The 17,445-nt window shown below is 39.0% G+C and overlaps 1 protein-coding gene across 2 annotated transcripts; it reads right to left on the reverse strand.

Moving 5' to 3' along the window:
* Positions 1-9,177: 9,177 nt before the first annotated feature.
* Positions 9,178-11,080, reverse strand: Tceal1 (transcription elongation factor A like 1). 2 transcript variants are annotated; one of them, XM_021661596.2, is made up of 2 exons: positions 10,924-11,080; positions 9,178-10,236 (listed from the first exon to the last, which is right to left on the reverse strand). In XM_021661596.2, exon 2 carries the CDS (start codon positions 10,204-10,206, stop codon positions 9,709-9,711), a length of 498 nt encoding a protein of 165 aa, XP_021517271.1. In that variant the 5' UTR covers positions 10,207-10,236; positions 10,924-11,080; the 3' UTR covers positions 9,178-9,708. The 2 variants fall into 2 exon arrangements, with proteins under 2 accessions (XP_021517271.1, XP_060230762.1); XM_060374779.1 differs by lacking the exon at positions 10,924-11,080 and adding an exon at positions 10,358-10,376.
* Positions 11,081-17,445: the final 6,365 nt, after the last annotated feature.

Below are 17,445 nucleotides of genomic sequence, written 5' to 3' on the forward strand. Positions count from 1 at the left end.
TGCTCTTTCCTAGCTTTCTGCCACAGTCTAAGCCCACCTGCTTAGGGATGGGGCCACTAACTGTGGGCTCCCCCCCCCATTTCAGTCATCAGTCATTGTAAGACAATTGCCTAGAGGCATGCCCACATGTCAATTTGATGAAAGGAATTTCTCAAATGAAGATTCTTCCCAGGTGATCCTAGTTTGTGTCAAGTTGACACTAATAACAAACCAGTGAGATGCAGGTTAAGGCATTTAAAATTTACAATTTAAATGACACTCTTTAAGCAAAAGGATATTTCAAAGAAATGAGTAAGGGATGTCAGGTTGGCCAACTGGTTAAGGTAGTGAATGAATAAAAGATATGGGCAATGCTAACAAGTAGGTATCCATGTTAACATATATTTATACAGAGAAATGATAACAATTAATAAACTTTGAATGTAACAATGGCATACAAAACATAATTTAAAGAGGAAATGTATTTTATTACTGCCTGTCACACCTCTATAATTTCTTCCCCTAGAAATTTTGGTTGAAAACACTTCATATAACATTTTGGTAATACCTCTTTTCAAAAAATAAATAAATAAATGAAAGAAAGAAAGAAAGAAAGAAAGAAAGAAAGAAAGAAAAAAATCTTAAAAATGGTACTTCAGGATTTACTTTGACATAATCAATTCTTTGCTATTGATTTTAAAGTATTTCAGTTTTATAGTTCATTATTGGTGATAGATATATTTTTATTATCTTAGTATTTTAAATTTTTTATTATTGCCAAATTTAAGGAAACCATTAGTGACCTCTGTGAAGTTTCTTTTTTTATATTTAAGATTTCAGATCATTTCAAGTTTTCTTGTACATATACAAATCCTAAATAATTGTGAGTGCTCTTGCATATGTACATGCACATGTGTTTTCCTGGGGATGTAATACAGAGCCCCATGTTTGATAATCAACAATACTGAGCTACAGCCCCAACCAACCAACAATCCAGTTCGACGGCAATGTCTTTTTTGTGGTAGTGTATTTTGAGTGTTATAATACCTTGGTAAATATAAATATATCATGCCACATCACAAAAAATATAAATAAATTCAGCTTATGTGGATGTATGAGAATAAAGCTATAGATAGTATTATGTTATAAACTATTATGTTATAAATACTATGTTATATTATGTTATAAACAAATTTCCGTATTTTAAGGGGATGTTTTGAGACAGAGTCTGTCTACGTGGTTGTGGCTGTACTGTGAAGACCAGGAAGGCTTTGAACTCACAGACATCTGCCTATCTCTGCCTCCTGAGTGGTGAGATTAAAGGCTTTGCCACTATGCCTGTCCCAAGATTCCATTTTTGATGAGTTGAAGGTAGTTATTAACAGTAGTGTTTACTGAGAATAAAAAAGTATCTTGGAATCAGGTAAGGAAATGAGAACTTCTATCAAATGCTGGCAAAAGGCTCATGATAGACTACCATGATTTTAATTGAGGCATGTGATTTACAATTGTCTACTAAGTCTGAGAAAGTCAATTGAGTGGAGCACTTAGGCTCAACAGCACTAGAGTTCTATAATCCTAGTCTGAGTTTTATAGCTTTACCCTGTAATTGATCTAACTTATAGTTACTTAATTATACATGGAAGAGACTGAGGAACACAGGAATAAATTACCTAATTAAACCTAAGCTAAACGCAACTCCAAACCAACTTCTCCTTACACCAGTATTCCTACACCAATCTCTATAAACACAGCAGAAAAGTTACAATAGAGATGCTCTTGAATTTGGGGCACTATTATTCATGAAACTCTGCTTTCCTTCTAATACTCTGTCATAGCCATTTCTATAGCTTGCTAACTATAAAAAATATGTAAGACCGTGCATTCATTTTCTATTGCCAGACAAATTACCATCCCTATAGACTTAAAATAGCATCCACTTATTTAGTTGACAGTTAGATATGTGGTAATACCAGGTATGGAGTGACTTGATTTTCTGGTTGCTGTATAAAATGAAAGTCAATGTTTCAAGTTGTGTTTGAAGCTTGGAGTCCTTTTCCAAACTTCCATGGTTGAAGCAGAATTCGGTTACATGTGGATAAACTATAAGGCCATAGTTTCCTCCTAGCAAAATATCAGGTATCATTCACAGGCCCTAGAAACTCACATTCTTCAGGTAGTCTTCTTAAACTTCAAAGTCAGCATTAGGAAATGCCCTTCACAGTCAATCTTTTTTCATGTTTTAAGTTTCCCTGACCTAAGAAAGGTCCAGTTCTTTTAAAAGATAGCTTTATTATGTCGAGATCATAAGTGATAACTTTTGGAACCTTGACTGTACCTTTAAAACCTCTTCTGCTAAATAATGTAATCATGGGTGTGATGCCTCATTATATTCATGGGTTACCATTTAATATCAAACAAAGGCAGGAACATATTTAAGTTAAGTCCATTGGATAATCAGTTTCTATTCTGCCATCAAGAAACCTTCCTAATGGCTTGTACAAATCAACATCTAGTTGCTTATAGAAATCAAAGATCCTTGAAACTTACACTTCATTAACTTCAAGGCAATTTCACCTTTCCATTGCCCATCAGCCATTCAGCTTTTTTTCCACTTCTCCTATATAACTGTAGTCTGATAATGAGTTCCCAAACCTTAGCCTTACATAATTCTAGCAGTTGTTACATGATGAGCTGACCAATACTATTTTTTTGTTTGTTTTGTTTTGTTTTACAGTGCTGGGAATGGAACTCAACTTCTCCAAAACTGAGATGGGGATAGTAGACCTTCACATTTTGGTCATTCAACAAAATGTAGTCACAATGATTTCTTATATACACACTGAATATATCAGGCTGATAGATAAAAAAAGGCCAACCACAAGAAAACAGCATATGTCCTCTAGAGACTTTTGGAAGCTTTACCATTACTGAGTGTTTGCCATGTGGCTGGGGTGGATAGCTGTTTCTTATATGCACAACATAGGGGTTAGCCTACATTATTGTTCATTAATCTGTGAAACATGAATTATTATGAGGTCAATAGAAATTTGAAGAAAGTAGTGCCAGTGTAAAATGGATTCACTAGAATAAATTTTTAACCCATGTAAATGACTAAATATCCTTTTTTTGTATTTCATCCCCTTATTCTCAAAGCTTTTAAGAATCATAAATTCTAAGCTATGTCACAGATTTTCCTCTGCTCCAGTCAAAAGTGACCACCCAATCACTGTTACCCAAACATATGATATGCATTTCTTCTCTGTACTCTTGCCTCTAGAATCAGTAACTTTCCTAAGCCTGGCACTCTAAAGGTCAGCACTGCAGAAATATCTTTCTTTGGGGGATATTTCTAAGCCATTAAAATAGACCACACAGGCCAAGAGCCATTAGTAACCAGTTCAATGATAACACAGGCATATTTCTGGAAGAACCAGCAGTTTGCAGAACATTACGGACCCAACTGCTTCTTCTATGTATCTGGTTTTATCTTTGCCAGGGTACACACTGATCTTTAGCCAGAACACCTTTGATCCCTTCTCCCATTCAGTCATGGATCCTTAGCTATAAGTGTTTTAATCCCTTTCTAGTTACTTCAAAATAAATGCTCCAAGACATTTCTTCTGCCAGACTGAGCATGGGTGAAAATAACCATCCTCCCACTGAAGTAGATTACGGTCAACCTTGTTATAAAGAGGCCCTAAGCTGGTATGCATGGAAAATGCCCTTGTACAGCAAACTCAGAGAAGGAATGCTGTTTCAAGTTTGGTTAGACCAAGAGCCTGTACACCAGGCCTTTGTGAAATGGCTTAATAAACAGCAGATGGATTTCCTTGTAGGCTATATCAAAGTTGTTTTTGAGACTTCAAAGGGACAAGAGTTTTAAAAGCAGTAAACCCAAGACAAAGCCTGGGTTGAACTCTTGCACGGGGAAAATGGTTGATTTTTTTTCTATAATTCTTCCATTCCTCTGCTCTATTGAGCATGTCATGTTACTTACATAGACTATTGAGATTACAGGACATACCTCCTATTGCTCGCACCACCTATTTGTTGCCTTAGTATTGATCAACCCAACAATAATTTGACCCCAGTCCAAACTGTAATTTGTGCACATTCCTGAATTCAGACCAGACTCTGAAAATTTTCAAATAAATATTTGCACATGCTGTAAGGACATAATTTTATTATTTTTTTGGAGAAGACACTGCCAAGCACATTCTGTGCTGAGGAGAACATACTTTAAATCTGCTTCTAGTCTCATTTACCAATAAGAAAACAGAAACAAAAAAAGATCAAATAAATGGCAAGTTTCACTTAGAAAGTCACAGAAAGAGTTAAAACTATAACTCACATCTGTGGACTATGAGCTATTCTTTCTAGACTACGATTAATTTGTATGATTCAGGAAGACATTTCTCCCACATTTCTCCTTCTAGACTTTGGTCTAGAATATGGTGCTGAGGTATTCTGCTAAAGCTGATTGTTAGTAAATGAGCCCTAGCCACATTCCTACACAGCCATGGCAGGATAAAAGGCCTTTTCTGGAAGCAGGAACTAAAGGTATCAGAAGACCGACAGGGCAGCCATGCAGAAAGAGAAGAGGCTGTCAGCCCTGGTTAAGTGCTGCCATGGCAACAGTCACCAGGTCCCAGACTTTCTCTGATGGAATCTGAAGAAGTCCAGGGAGAATTTCTGGTCCAGGATTTCCTGCCAGTGGCAAAAACAGAGCCTGTCCCCCCTCTAATTGCCCCCTTGTTTTCACACAGCAGGACCTGGCTGCCTGGGCTCCTCTAGCCCAGGGTGCTCTGCTGCTGCCTCATCTTCATTCTCTCTTAAAGGCACACTATTATGGTGGTGATTCTTGCTATCAGACTAGCATCTTCACCACAGCAGGTCCTGCCATGTCTTTGGCTTGCCTGTTCTCTTGTCTCAGCCTTGCCCTCACAGGGGAGTGGGATAGCTAAATGGGAATGCAATGACATGAGTGCTCTTTTTTTTTTTCCTTCTGGTAATAGCTGAGGCCTAGAAAAATACCTCTCTCTCTCTCTGTCTCTCTGTCTGTCTCACACACACATATACACACAGGCATGCATGCCTGTACACACGCACATATGCATGTCCAAATGTTTCCAGAGAAACAAAGAAGGCTTCTGAAGGCGCGATAGTGAACAACTGGAGCTTTTGGAAACACAAGGGGACAGAGAATGTGGTCTCATCTGAGCTGAAGGAAGCCAGTAACAGGCTGGGGCCTGGACAGAATTCATGTTCTTATTCCCCAGTGGATGTTCTTAACAGATACATGGGAACCTCTAACCCCTCTTCTTGCCTTTGTTTATGGTCTCTTGTTCTCTGAAATGAGTCTGTAGTAGAATCATAAATGAGTGCCTTCTAGTTTTAGAATGTGGTGATCCTGCACTTTCAACCCTCTGAGAAAAGGCCTCTTTTGGTAATGAAACTGTCTAATGAGTTCACTTGACCTTTTTAAATTGTCCTTTGTAGACTTACTGTTTGTTTTATTTACCTTCGCCCAAATTTTATATTACAAAGAAAATCTGCCCCTAAATCATTTAAATATTAGTTTCTAGCATCAAGGATTCCAGGAAAAGGGACAAGAGACACATTGGTCATAAGCCTTCATCTGTAATCTTCCTTCAGATTTATGGGACCCAGAACATCTGGTGACCTTCAGATAAAATCAGGATGTGCCTCAGAAATGGATCACTGCCTGATTAATGCGTGTCCTGGCACTGACTCATCAGCTGTTAAATTCCACTACCATAAAAGTTCTTAAATAAGGTGCCTGAGAGATGGCTCAGCAGTTAAGACCATCTGCTGTTCTTGCAGAGGGACCTAGGTTTGGTACCCAGCACCCGTATGACACTTCAGAACTTTCTGTAACTACAGCTTCAGGGTTCCAGTTCCCTTTGTGAAATAAAAATAAGCAATTCTGAGTTCTTATACAAGATCTTCATTTAAAGTTGTTAGCTCAGGTGGTCTTTAGGATGATCATGCAGCCAGTTCTGATCACCTAGATCATCATAACAAAACATATTCTGTACCAACATCATGCCTTTTCCAATAATTGACTTTTGTCATTTGGTGAGATGGCTCAGCTTTTGTGATATAACAAGAGCATCACTTGCTCTGTATGGAAATATCCTCCAGAGAGTCTGCTACCACCTTTCCTGGAATCCATGTAATCCCAAAGGAAAGTACTTGCTCCAACCTGGATTTCATTGATATGCTCTACCACATTAAGCAGCTACTATTTTTATATGAGGGACTCACTAAAGGACCCAGAACAACAAACCTCAGCTTTAGGTGTGGATAACAGAGTTTGGAGTGGAGGAGATAGCACTGGACTCTTAGCTATTTGGTTTAATGAGTATTTGCTCAGCACTATGTCCTGAATATGCTGGTGAGAAAGAGACAGGCTTCTTTGAGAAGTTCAACAATTTACAGAAGAAGTAGATGCCTAAAATAATTTTAACACAACAACAATAATAAAAGTTTAAGTCACTTGGTACTTTAGGAACAGCAGGAAAGGACACCTAACAGCTTGGTTTGGTGACTATTAGGAATATCCTCTGGAACTGACTGAATGGGATTTTGCTGAACAGAAGATAGGAACCTCAGAGAAGGCATGGAGGTTTTGCCTCAAAGACATAAGTGGATTAGACCGGCTAGAAAGGATTTGGATAGCACATGCCTATTACAAAGACTAGTTTGGTAGTGTGTCATAGATGCATCTTTTGACCCAATTATTCTGCTTCTAGTTAGAATAATTCTGCTTCCGGCTAGAATAATTGGGTGTGTGTGCATATTATATGGAGAGAAACAAATAAAAATACAAGGAGGCATGATCAATAATGGCCATTATGTGAAAAGTGGTGAATAACACCTGGCTGCCCAGAGTTCTGAGAATAATTAATAGTTGAGTGCTCAGCCTTAAACAGAACATTTATAACAACCCCTCTAATGGTCTGTCATCATCTAGGACGAGGATCAGAAGAACATAAAAGCTGAAAGATATTGATGCTAAAGAGATGGCTCAGAAGTTAAAAGAAGTTGCTGTTCTTCCAGAGGAAGAATTCCTCCTGAATTTAGTACCCAGAATCTATGTAAGGTTACAGACAACTGAGTATAAATCCAGCTCCAGAGGCTACAAGTTCTCTTCTGATCTCTGTGGGCTCTTGCACACACACTGGTGCACACACACTGGTACATACACACACACACACACACAGGCACACAGGCACACACAGAGTTAGAGACAGAGACTGAGAGACACAGACAAATAATAAAATAAATCTTTCAAAATAGTCTTCAAAAATCTCTGAAAGAAGAAGGTTTATGAAGTGCTGTCTTCTGGACAAGGTACAGCCAATTTCAAGCACAACTTCACAATATCTGTGCTTATATGACAGATAAGATTACTGTCCCTGTTAACAGTTGATCATGGACCAGGAAAGGGCCTATGGGGCCCTATTCTTCCCTGAAAGATTCTTGGTTATTGATGGAGTCTCAGGGAGGACAGTCATTGTTTTTACTCACTGTACCCACTGATGAACTCACCAGGTCTCAAAATGGATAGTTCCATGCCCAAGGTAACACTGATCATTCTAGTTAAACTCCATGGTTCTCAAAACAGAAAAAAAAAAAAAAAAAAAGATGTTTGGAAGAAAAGAAAAAGGCAGAGAGCAGCTGCAGAGATATTCAGTGACTAAAAGCACAGGTTGCTCTTTCAGAGAACCTGGGTCCAATTCCCAGGACCCACATGGCAGCTCACGACCATACAGGGGATCTGATACCCTCACAAAGATATACATGTAGGCAAAACACCAATGCACATGAACTAAAAATAAATAATATATTTTTTAAAAAGGCAGAGGAAGGAAAGGTAATTATAACAGAGGAAGTACTGGGACTAGAGATGATGGAGAGTTATGGCAATCAGAATGCATCTTCTGCCTATTTGAAATTATCAAAGGGCAAACTTGAGAATTTTTTAAAAAATGAACGGCCATGATGGGATGTTTGTAATAGTAAAATGCCAGAAACTACCTAAACCTTTATCATCAGGGAATAACCTACAAAATATTCTGAACATGCAACATGTGCTTCGTTTATATTGAAACTAAGTTTATAGATGATTTGTAGATTTTCAGGACATATTATGAGTTAAAATATTTCGTTGGATGAAATACAGATTGTGGCATCTTTTAGAAAAGGCCATTTTGCTCAGCATTTAAAAATATATTTGAGCATTCTGTTACTATATCAAACTCAACAGCATTGTGGCTATATACACTTGAGTATGTTTAATAGTAATGCAAGAAGAAGGGACATTCTCCATAGGTCTAGAGGAGAAACACTATAGCTGTGGCTCACTTGAGATTGTAAAACAGTGAGGTTTTATACCTTCAGGATAAAATATAACTGCAATAGGGGCCAGTGGAAACAGCATGACCTAGGAGAAGGGGCAGCAGTACTTGGCAGGTAAGGTAATACATGACAGCACAGCAGAACACAAACAGAATGTGGCACTCATTTGGAATCTCACAAGAAATTTTAGTGAGCACAAATGAGACTTCATATAGCTGGGTGTGGTGGTGCATGCCTGTAGTCCCAGCACTCAGGGAGGCAGAGGCAGGTGGATCTCTGTGAGTTTGAGAACAGCCTGGTCTACAGCCAGGGCTACAGAGAGAAACCCTGTCTCAAACAAATAAACAACAACAAAAATGTGAGAGCTCCTTTAGCTATTAATTTCCCATGCTCCAAAGGAATCTACAGAGGTTGGCGGAGGGCCTACCATGAAACAGATCACAAAGGATCCTTTTCTTATTTAGTTTCACAGCAGCACTGTAAGGTATGTCTTACTCCTACTTACTTTGAAAATGTTATTCCTACTGACAGTAAATATCTCATTTATATTTTTGCTTAAGAGATTCAGAAGAGGTGCTGGAGAGATGTCTCAGTGGTTATGAGCACTTGTTGCTCTTCCAGAGGACTTGGGTCCAAATCCCAGAATCCATGTGTTGGCTCACAACCATCTGTAACTCCAGATCCAACCAGGTGATCCAACGACTTCTTCTGATCTCTACAGGCACTATGCACACACCTGGTATAGGCAAAACACTCATATACATAAAATAAAAAGATAAATCTTAGAAAAGAGATTCAGAAGAAACAGGGTTAACTTTTAAGTTCTGATAAATATTTATTAAGCAGCACATTGTCTTTATAAGCTGATTAACAAGTTTTGTTTTTTTAGAATTGCTTCACATTTTTCATTATATTGTTTGTTGTACAACATAAATAAAATGTGTTCATCATGAAATGTGAGACTTTAGATAAAGCAAAATTTTAAAAATATAAAAATCACCTATTATCTTTACCACACAGATAACCAATATTAGTTAGCCTTTAAGTACATAGTTTTTAGCTTTTCTTTGCATAATAATATAGAAATGTTTCCTTTTACAAAAATGGGATGCTATGTATATACCCTTTGTTTTTATCACCACACATATATAATGTATATCTTTCCATGCAAATGGATCATACTCAGATTTTAGAAGGTTAAAAAAAAAACATCCTGTGCCAGTTACAAGTCAAACACCTGAAATAAAACTGCACAAAAATTACAACAAAGGGAAATGGCATATGAGAAGATGCAAACAGTGGGTCCAGGTAGCAATGCAAAACAATAAAAGGTGGGACACATTAAATAGGGTAAGGACGGCTCCGTTTTGCCTTCCAATGCATTACCATCAATTTATTTCTCACTCTTTTCATCTCTTCCAACTCATCAGCTGCCTGTATCATTTCTTCATTACTTAAATTCCTGCCGTGTATGTCTCCTCTAAATTGAGGGCGGGAACGGGCCAGCCTTTCTTTGAAACTTCCCTCCTCTAGCTTGTGTTTGCCCACCCCACAGGGAGGTTGCTCCATGGGAATACGGTCCTCGAACAAGTTCTTCCTTGAGAGGCACTCCTGCGGAGGACGATCTTCAGAGAGCAGCATCTCTGGCAGCAGCTCGGGTAGAAGCTCTTCAGGAAAGAACTCTTCCTCTGAGGACTGCTCCTCTGAGGACAGATCCTCAGAGGATTGGTCCTCTTCAGAACACTGATTTTCAAGAGACTGCTCCACAGGAGGCTGCTCTTCTTCGATCTTTAGAGTGGTCTGCGGTGGCTCTTCATTTTCTTTGCATGCGTTTTCCATGTTGAGAATTTTCTTCTTCAAGCAGTTTTTCTTGAATCAAGAAAAAGCAGAATAGAGTCACAATACTTGGCGGGCTAGGGCAACACCCTGGCTACACTTTTCATTCTCTGCCTTTCCCTAACTGGAAACGGTGTCTTTAAATCTTACTCACTCAAAGGCTCCGGGGCTATCCCGCCGCTGCAGCGCAGTGAGACCCCTCCCTCCCGATTGACCACCATTTTTCCCAGCAGGCCTTGCCAGAAGGCCTCTCCTGCAGTGACAGGGGCGGAGCAATGAAGTCTGCAGACCCTTCCCCTCAGTGTTCAATCACAGACCCTGATGCTGTCCCGCCGCTCACCCTTAACCCATCCTCCGGCCCCTATAGTCCCCTTTGAGGCCTAGGTGAGAGCTGCTACAGTTAGATTCCAGACCGGGTAGGGGACAGGGATAGGGGGAGGAGAAACCAAAGCAATGACGCACACCCCTTTTTGTGGGCACCAGCTAGCAACCCCAAGACAGTTCCCTTGGAATTCACCTTCCTCAGACCTCACATAGAGCATTGTCCTTTGTACCCCACCCGACTCTCAAGACCACTATTTTCTGCACCAAAACTATGGACGGGGGCGGAGGGAAGCGGGGGGCGGGGCTGGAGATCGGGATTCTGCCTTGCAGGTAAGATCCCTCTGCTTACAAACCACCACCGACAATCACCAAATGTAGAGGATCCAGGGAACTTACTTCTGCTTTCCTTCTCGACCAAAGGGTAATAGAAAGACGGTGTCTGGACAGGCAAAAAGGACCGGGATGAGAAGGACTTGGGCAGACATAGGCTCCTGGTCACGTGAGGGGCGCGCGTCACTGCCTGGCTCAGATCCCTAGTAACCACTTTGGCGACCGTTTGCCAGCACTTGCCAGAATCTCCTGACCCCAAACACAATGGGGATTTTCACGCACCTTTTTTTGTTTCTATTTGCCTTTTCTTGGTTACTAGAGACAAGTAGCATCAGGTTCCCGAGGATTATTACCTATTCCCTACTGAGGCTACAAGTTTCTCCTGTCCTTCAGAGCCTTCACTAAAATTTCAGTTTTACCCCTTTTTCACAGTGTAACACAGCAAAGCTAGGCAATGTGACAGATGTTTGTAATCTCAGTACTCGGGGTATAGAGACAATAGGATTGCCTCAGGTTGGAGAGCAGGCTGTTTCCCACAGCTGGTTCCGGGTCAGTCAGAACTACATAGCAATATTTTATCAACAAAACGAAACTTTTCAAGGACAGTGGGGAGATAGCTAAGCGTTTAAGAACACTTGTTATTGCAGAGGACCTCGATGTGATTCCCAGCACCCCCATATTTCAAGGGACTCCCTATTCCACAGGGAGCAGACCCCCCACATGGTGCACAGGCACACCTACAGTAAAGCACACACATAGATAAAATAACCAAATACCCCTCAAGTACTAATATTTGTGCTTAATCCACATTGCCATCTCATCACGATTTGAATGTCATTTCCTTGGTAGTTAATCTTTCATTTTTTTTCATTTTTCATGTACTCTGCACTTTCATAAATAAAAATACTTGTGTGTCCATCTACATACAAAATAGTCAAGAGAACTTTTATATTATGTAAAGTAGGAGCTCATTTGGCACACAATGTGGTATTATTCTCCCCTCTATATGTATCATCATCATTCAATAGTTACTATTCATAGTAGAAGAAATAGATTTCACAGGAACCCTAAATGCTTAATAGCCAGCTCTTGGTTTTGTGGTTGAAAAGGTCTAACTTAATTTGTGAAATCAACAGATATTTGGGCCTCAAAAGATAGATACAGCAAACTATGTAAGAACTCATAACTCTGCTGACCACATACTTAGTAGCAAGATTAAAATCATGTATACATAGTTTGTTGTCAATAGCATATGGTACATGTTTTGGGCTGTACTTTTTTATGGTCTTTGACCTTATGCCTACTTCTTACCTATCTAAAAGAGCATGAATGCTACTTTCTCATGCAGATTTTTCTTCCAGAAAGGGAACTCTTTTTTTCTGTTTTATTCTTCCAGGGCAAGTGGCCATTAGATCTGTGAGGAGTCTGATATCTACTTTTGTTCTAAACCTAAGCCGTTTTGTGATGCTTCAGAACATAAATTTCTATTAAAATATCAGATTAGCAAGGATTTTGAAATTTATTTTTTTGTCAAAACCTTGGTTATTTACTGTATTTCTGAACAGAAATTTGCATGTGAAGCAACTTTTAGTAGACTTTTTGGGGACCTCATTTCACAGCTACAAAATTGGGCACAATAATGATACCTCCCCTGTTGGATCAGTAAGATGAGTAAATGAGTCAGTATATGTACAGTACCTGGCATAAGGCTTAGCATATAGAAAGTGTTCTGTAACTTATTAACTTTAATATAGTAGGGGAAATTATAAAGAGCATGACATAGTACTAACAATACTCTAATTTTCCTTTTACTTTAAATATTGTTAACCAGGTATGGTGGTGCAACTTTTTAATACTAGCACCCACAAGGCAGAGATAGAGGTAAACACAGAGGCAAGCATGCCTTTCTGAGTTTGAGACCAGCCTGATCTACATAGAAAGTTCTGTATTAGCCAGGTCTCCGTAAAGAGCCCCAGTCCATAAGAGAGGAAAAGAGAAGGCGGTGGGGAAGGAATTTAAATAAACTTTTTAACCACAGGAAACCACAAATAAACTCTCTAGGCTTGCTTGCTTTTAGTTGACTTTAAAAGTCACTACATCTTTTTTCAGATTTGTGTAACTCTTTTTTATTTTTTTATTTTTTTTATTTTTATTTTTCTCAATGCAGTTTATTCAGGAACCTTGAACAATCTTCTGACCCTGGGGAAAGCCAGCCCACAGCTTAAATAGCCTCTGGGTAGCCAACCCCAGCATGCCACGTGGGCAATGCAGATAGGTCCACATACATGGAAGCAAGCCAGATCCTCAGCTTTAGCCAAATGTGGAGTTGTTTGTGACAGAGAGCACTCACCATCTGGAAGGTGGAAGGCGGAAACCAGCTCCATCTTTAAGGCACAGCATTACGCAGCTCTCTACAGTTCCCCTTTTTTGTTTTAGACGCATCAGGCAAGAGTAGAGGTCTGATCTCTGATAGTAGAAATAAATTGGGACTTTGTACTGATGTTCATTTAGGTGTCATCCACCCAAAGAGCATCAGACCCGTCCAATACCTTTTTCTCAGAGGCGGGGCCTGGGGCATCAACCCGCATGCAATCAGACATGCTCTTCTCTGGGTCGAAAGCGGCTGACCCTGAGTGCAGTTAGCCTCGCATCCTGAGCGTAACATTTTAGCTTTTTATGGTAGGCAACCATGCTCGGGGAGACTGTCCTGCTTCAATGGCTGTAAAGGCCTGAATGATCATGGCTGCATTACGCTGTTGTAAGACTCTAATCTTGCATATACACCACAGGCAAACCAAGGAGACCAACACCAGAAGGCCTGCTAATGCTCCCATGCCCGCCCATTCCTTCAGATGATTCATGGCTGCAGCAATCCATGATGATAATCCTGTGGCTAGTCCTGCGTCCAGCCAAGTAATTGTGGTAATGATACTTGCTTTTTTGCCCAATGCTGGAATGCTAGTGAATTTAGGTATGCCCTGGTTACTCGCATGCCTCGCTGGGTGCCTGTGCCCGTTGATGTCCCTCATGCTATGACTCTCTTCAGACAGAAAAGGGATCTTGGAACTACAGCCACCATTGTTACTGCCATCTCATTGGCGGCTGTTGGAGCTACCACTGTGGCATTAGCCATGAGTCATACTGTGCAGACTGCTCAGACCCTAAATAATCTTTTAGCCAATGTAGCTCATGCCTTAGATGTACAAAAAGGAATTAATGCTCAACTAAAAGGAGGCTTGATGGTGTTCAATCAGAGGATTGACCTCGTGCAGGAGCAAATTGATACCCTATGGCAAATCGATCAACTTGGTTGTCAATGGAAGTATGCTGGACTTTGTGTCACTAGCATACAATATGAGAATTTTTCCCATGCTGCAAATCTGTCTAAACAATTGTCTAGCTATATTTTAGGTAATTGGACTGGAGAATTCGATACTATGATGGAGCAGCTGAGAGTGGCCATTGTTACAGTAAAAGTCACTACATTTGAAGGTCACACTGCTGAACAATATGAGCCTCTCATTAGTTGTGCTGTAGATAACACCTATAATGTGTGCATTTTGATAATAACTATTGCTTGTTATTTTTCAGGGACATGAAGGCCAGTTTTACTGAGAGCAATTTTTTTTTTTTTTTTGCTTGAGCCTGCACATAGTGATTAAAGTGATTTTTTTTTTAAAGCTTGTCACTTTATGTTCATATTGTATCTGTCTCTTTTGCTAGCTCAACTCTTGGGTCTTATTTCCGTTCAACTCAGCACGTAATCATGTTAGCTGCATAAAAGATGCATGCAAACTTCTTCAATCTGGTGTTTCTTCCTTCTTAGGTAGAAGACGACAAGGCAAAGGCAACCAAAAATATTTTCAGTGTTCACAGAAGCATCACAATTCTGTACTTATGTGTGTGCCAATAATCCATTTTAGACCACTGGAGGGGCCCTTCAGTTTCCAGTCATTTATTTATTCTTTCCTAAAGACAAAAAAAGAGCTTGAAACCTGGTCTGAATCAAAATGTTTTCCAAGGTGCTGGTTTCTTCTTCTTCTCCTCCTCCTCCTCCTCCTCCTCCTCCTCCTCCTCCTCCTCCTCCTCTTCTTCTTCTTCTTCTTCTTCTTCCTCTTTGGTATTACAAATAACTTCTTTTTTTTCCCCTTGCCCCACAACTTGTGCTGGTTTCTTAAGGTCCCTTTCAGATATGAGTAAATGGACTTGGGCTAAGTAACAATATTACTTGGCCTATTCTCCATCTGATACTTTATGTAATCCTTACACAATTATGGAATCTACAAGGCCTCATTTTAAGGAGTTAACTCCCCCGAATTAATTATTTCTGCTTTTTCTGAAATTACATGTATGATCAAGGGTACTTCCTATGGGCTCCTGAGTTGGTGAGCTTGTTTAGAAGTTTTAGTAGGGGTACTCAGCTACTCATATACTCTTGACCAGGGAACAGTCTTCCTTTATTAGGAAAGGTTGCTCTCTTCCCCTGAATGTACAGCTTCAAGAAGGAATCCACATGAATTGGTGAGAGAGTAATAAATTAAAATAAGATAAAAACAAACAAATTGTAATAGGACCAAACAATCAAAAAAAAAAAAGAGCCAGAGAAAAACACAAGAAATGCATATGTACATAAAAACACACAGGATCACACACACGGGAATCACATAAAAACATGTGTTAAGACACTAGGTTCCATTCCTAGAATACAAAAAAGGATAACTTATTTTAATGGTAAGTTCTAGGAAGGCACAAATTGTTCCCGTGAAAATATAGGTGATAATAAGTATGCCAAGTGATAATAATAAGTACTAACTGCCCTTAATATTCTCTCTGCTGAGCCAGTTACATTAAATGTGAATTTGACTATGCCATCTTTGTCTGATATTGTTGGACTTTAGCCACATATTCAGGATGATGAATCTGTAATTAAACAGAGAAGAGAAAATGAAAAAAACTTTGATGGGTCAAGACATGAAGAATGGCATTCTTCTAACAATAATCTTTGGAGGATTTTCTCAGGGCACTATCAGTGATACTAATAGAGACATTTCTATTCGCCAAAGCCATGGAGACTGTGACCCATCAGTCTGAAGAGGTTTGTTTCTCTTACTTTTGAAAATTAAAAGCAGCCAATGTAATCTTCAAAATCTATGAGGGTATAATGATGGCAGCAAGAAATGATGGATGTCAAGCAATGTATACCCCTACCTCAAATTGATTGCTGTCATTACGAGGTCCTGTGTAGACTTACACTGGCATGGTTGTGGTAATATATAAACTTTCCCCCATACCTGATATTAAAGCTTGAAATGTTTACAGTGTCAAAAATGTTTTGCAAATGCACACCAATGATACAGACTCAATGATGTCTCAATGTGGGAATATGCTATCCTTTAAGTTTCTGTACATATATTTGTATAAGAGGATCCAGAATATACTAATATCAAAGTAGAGAAGTAGCTAACTTCTGCCTTTCAAGCATAAGTCAGGAAAATAAAATACTGCAACCAGTGATTTTATTATATTATTTGAAAATTACTGAAATGTTTACTGAAAAATTTAGGACTAAACAAACAGTTAAGATATAAGTGACCTGTTAATTATGTGGTTTAGACTATGAATTTAATTCTCCATTGTTTAGTCACCATGCCATGTCTATACTTTTTAAAAATGAATTCATGATGGTTGTAATACATTAGAATTAGATGGTATACTATGGAAAATGCTTTCAAATGCCAAAAATATTATTGCTATTTTTAATTAATGGTCTTTTTATTTGACTATGCTTTTCTTTTCTTTGCTACTTCTATTCAATTTTTTTCTGTTTTCAAGGAAATGTAATATTTCTATCCTGACTTTTCCATAGTATACTAAATATTGTCTCTATGCTATAGAAATCTATCAACATATATTGTAATTTTATATTGTTAGTCACAAGCATATAATATTTCAAATCTATGTAACTTCAGAAGAAGAAAAATACTGCTTAAGTGCATTACATCTTTCAAATAACAGCATCCTTAGCCCAGATTTAAACCCATGTAGTTTTCAAAATCTTCAGTTCAGGTAATAATTCTGTGGCTTTATTTTTCTATAAAACTTGAAAGTTTAAATCTTATTTTGTGTATTCAGAAATATTTGCAACAGATTTTTAACACTATGTTCTAAAATGATTAGGGCACAAAAGAACTGTTGAGCTGACCAGCCTAGCTGTCACCCAGGCCAAGGTTTTGGGCTTTGAGCTGGCCCACCTCAACTCCTACCCCATCTATGAACTGCTGCAGCACGAGAAAGGCCAGTCCTGCAGTTCCAAAGCTGCAGGATCTCTATGACACAGGGCAACAACAGGATATCCTAGAGGAGTCCTGTGAGAATCCAGAATTGATACTGTAGCAAAAGCCAGAGGCCTCAAACCAGACAAGCCAGAGATCTCAAACCAGACCTCAAACTCATTGAAATGAACAGATTCAAGTAAGTTGTTTGTACAAAAGTATATACTGTGTGACACACCATGACACAGCACAGCTTCAGATGTTTAGTTTATTTTATTTTTTCAGTTTTCTATTCGAGAGAGGTTACAAGGATGGA

Source organism: Meriones unguiculatus, chromosome X (assembly GCF_030254825.1).
Source record: "Meriones unguiculatus strain TT.TT164.6M chromosome X, Bangor_MerUng_6.1, whole genome shotgun sequence".
Taxonomy (NCBI): Eukaryota; Metazoa; Chordata; class Mammalia; order Rodentia; family Muridae; genus Meriones; species Meriones unguiculatus.

Excerpts from the sequence above, each read along its gene's own strand:
- Tceal1 (XM_021661596.2), bottom strand. The coding sequence starts at position 10,206 with ATGGAAAACGCATGCAAAGAAAATGAAGAGCCACCGCAGACCACTCTA.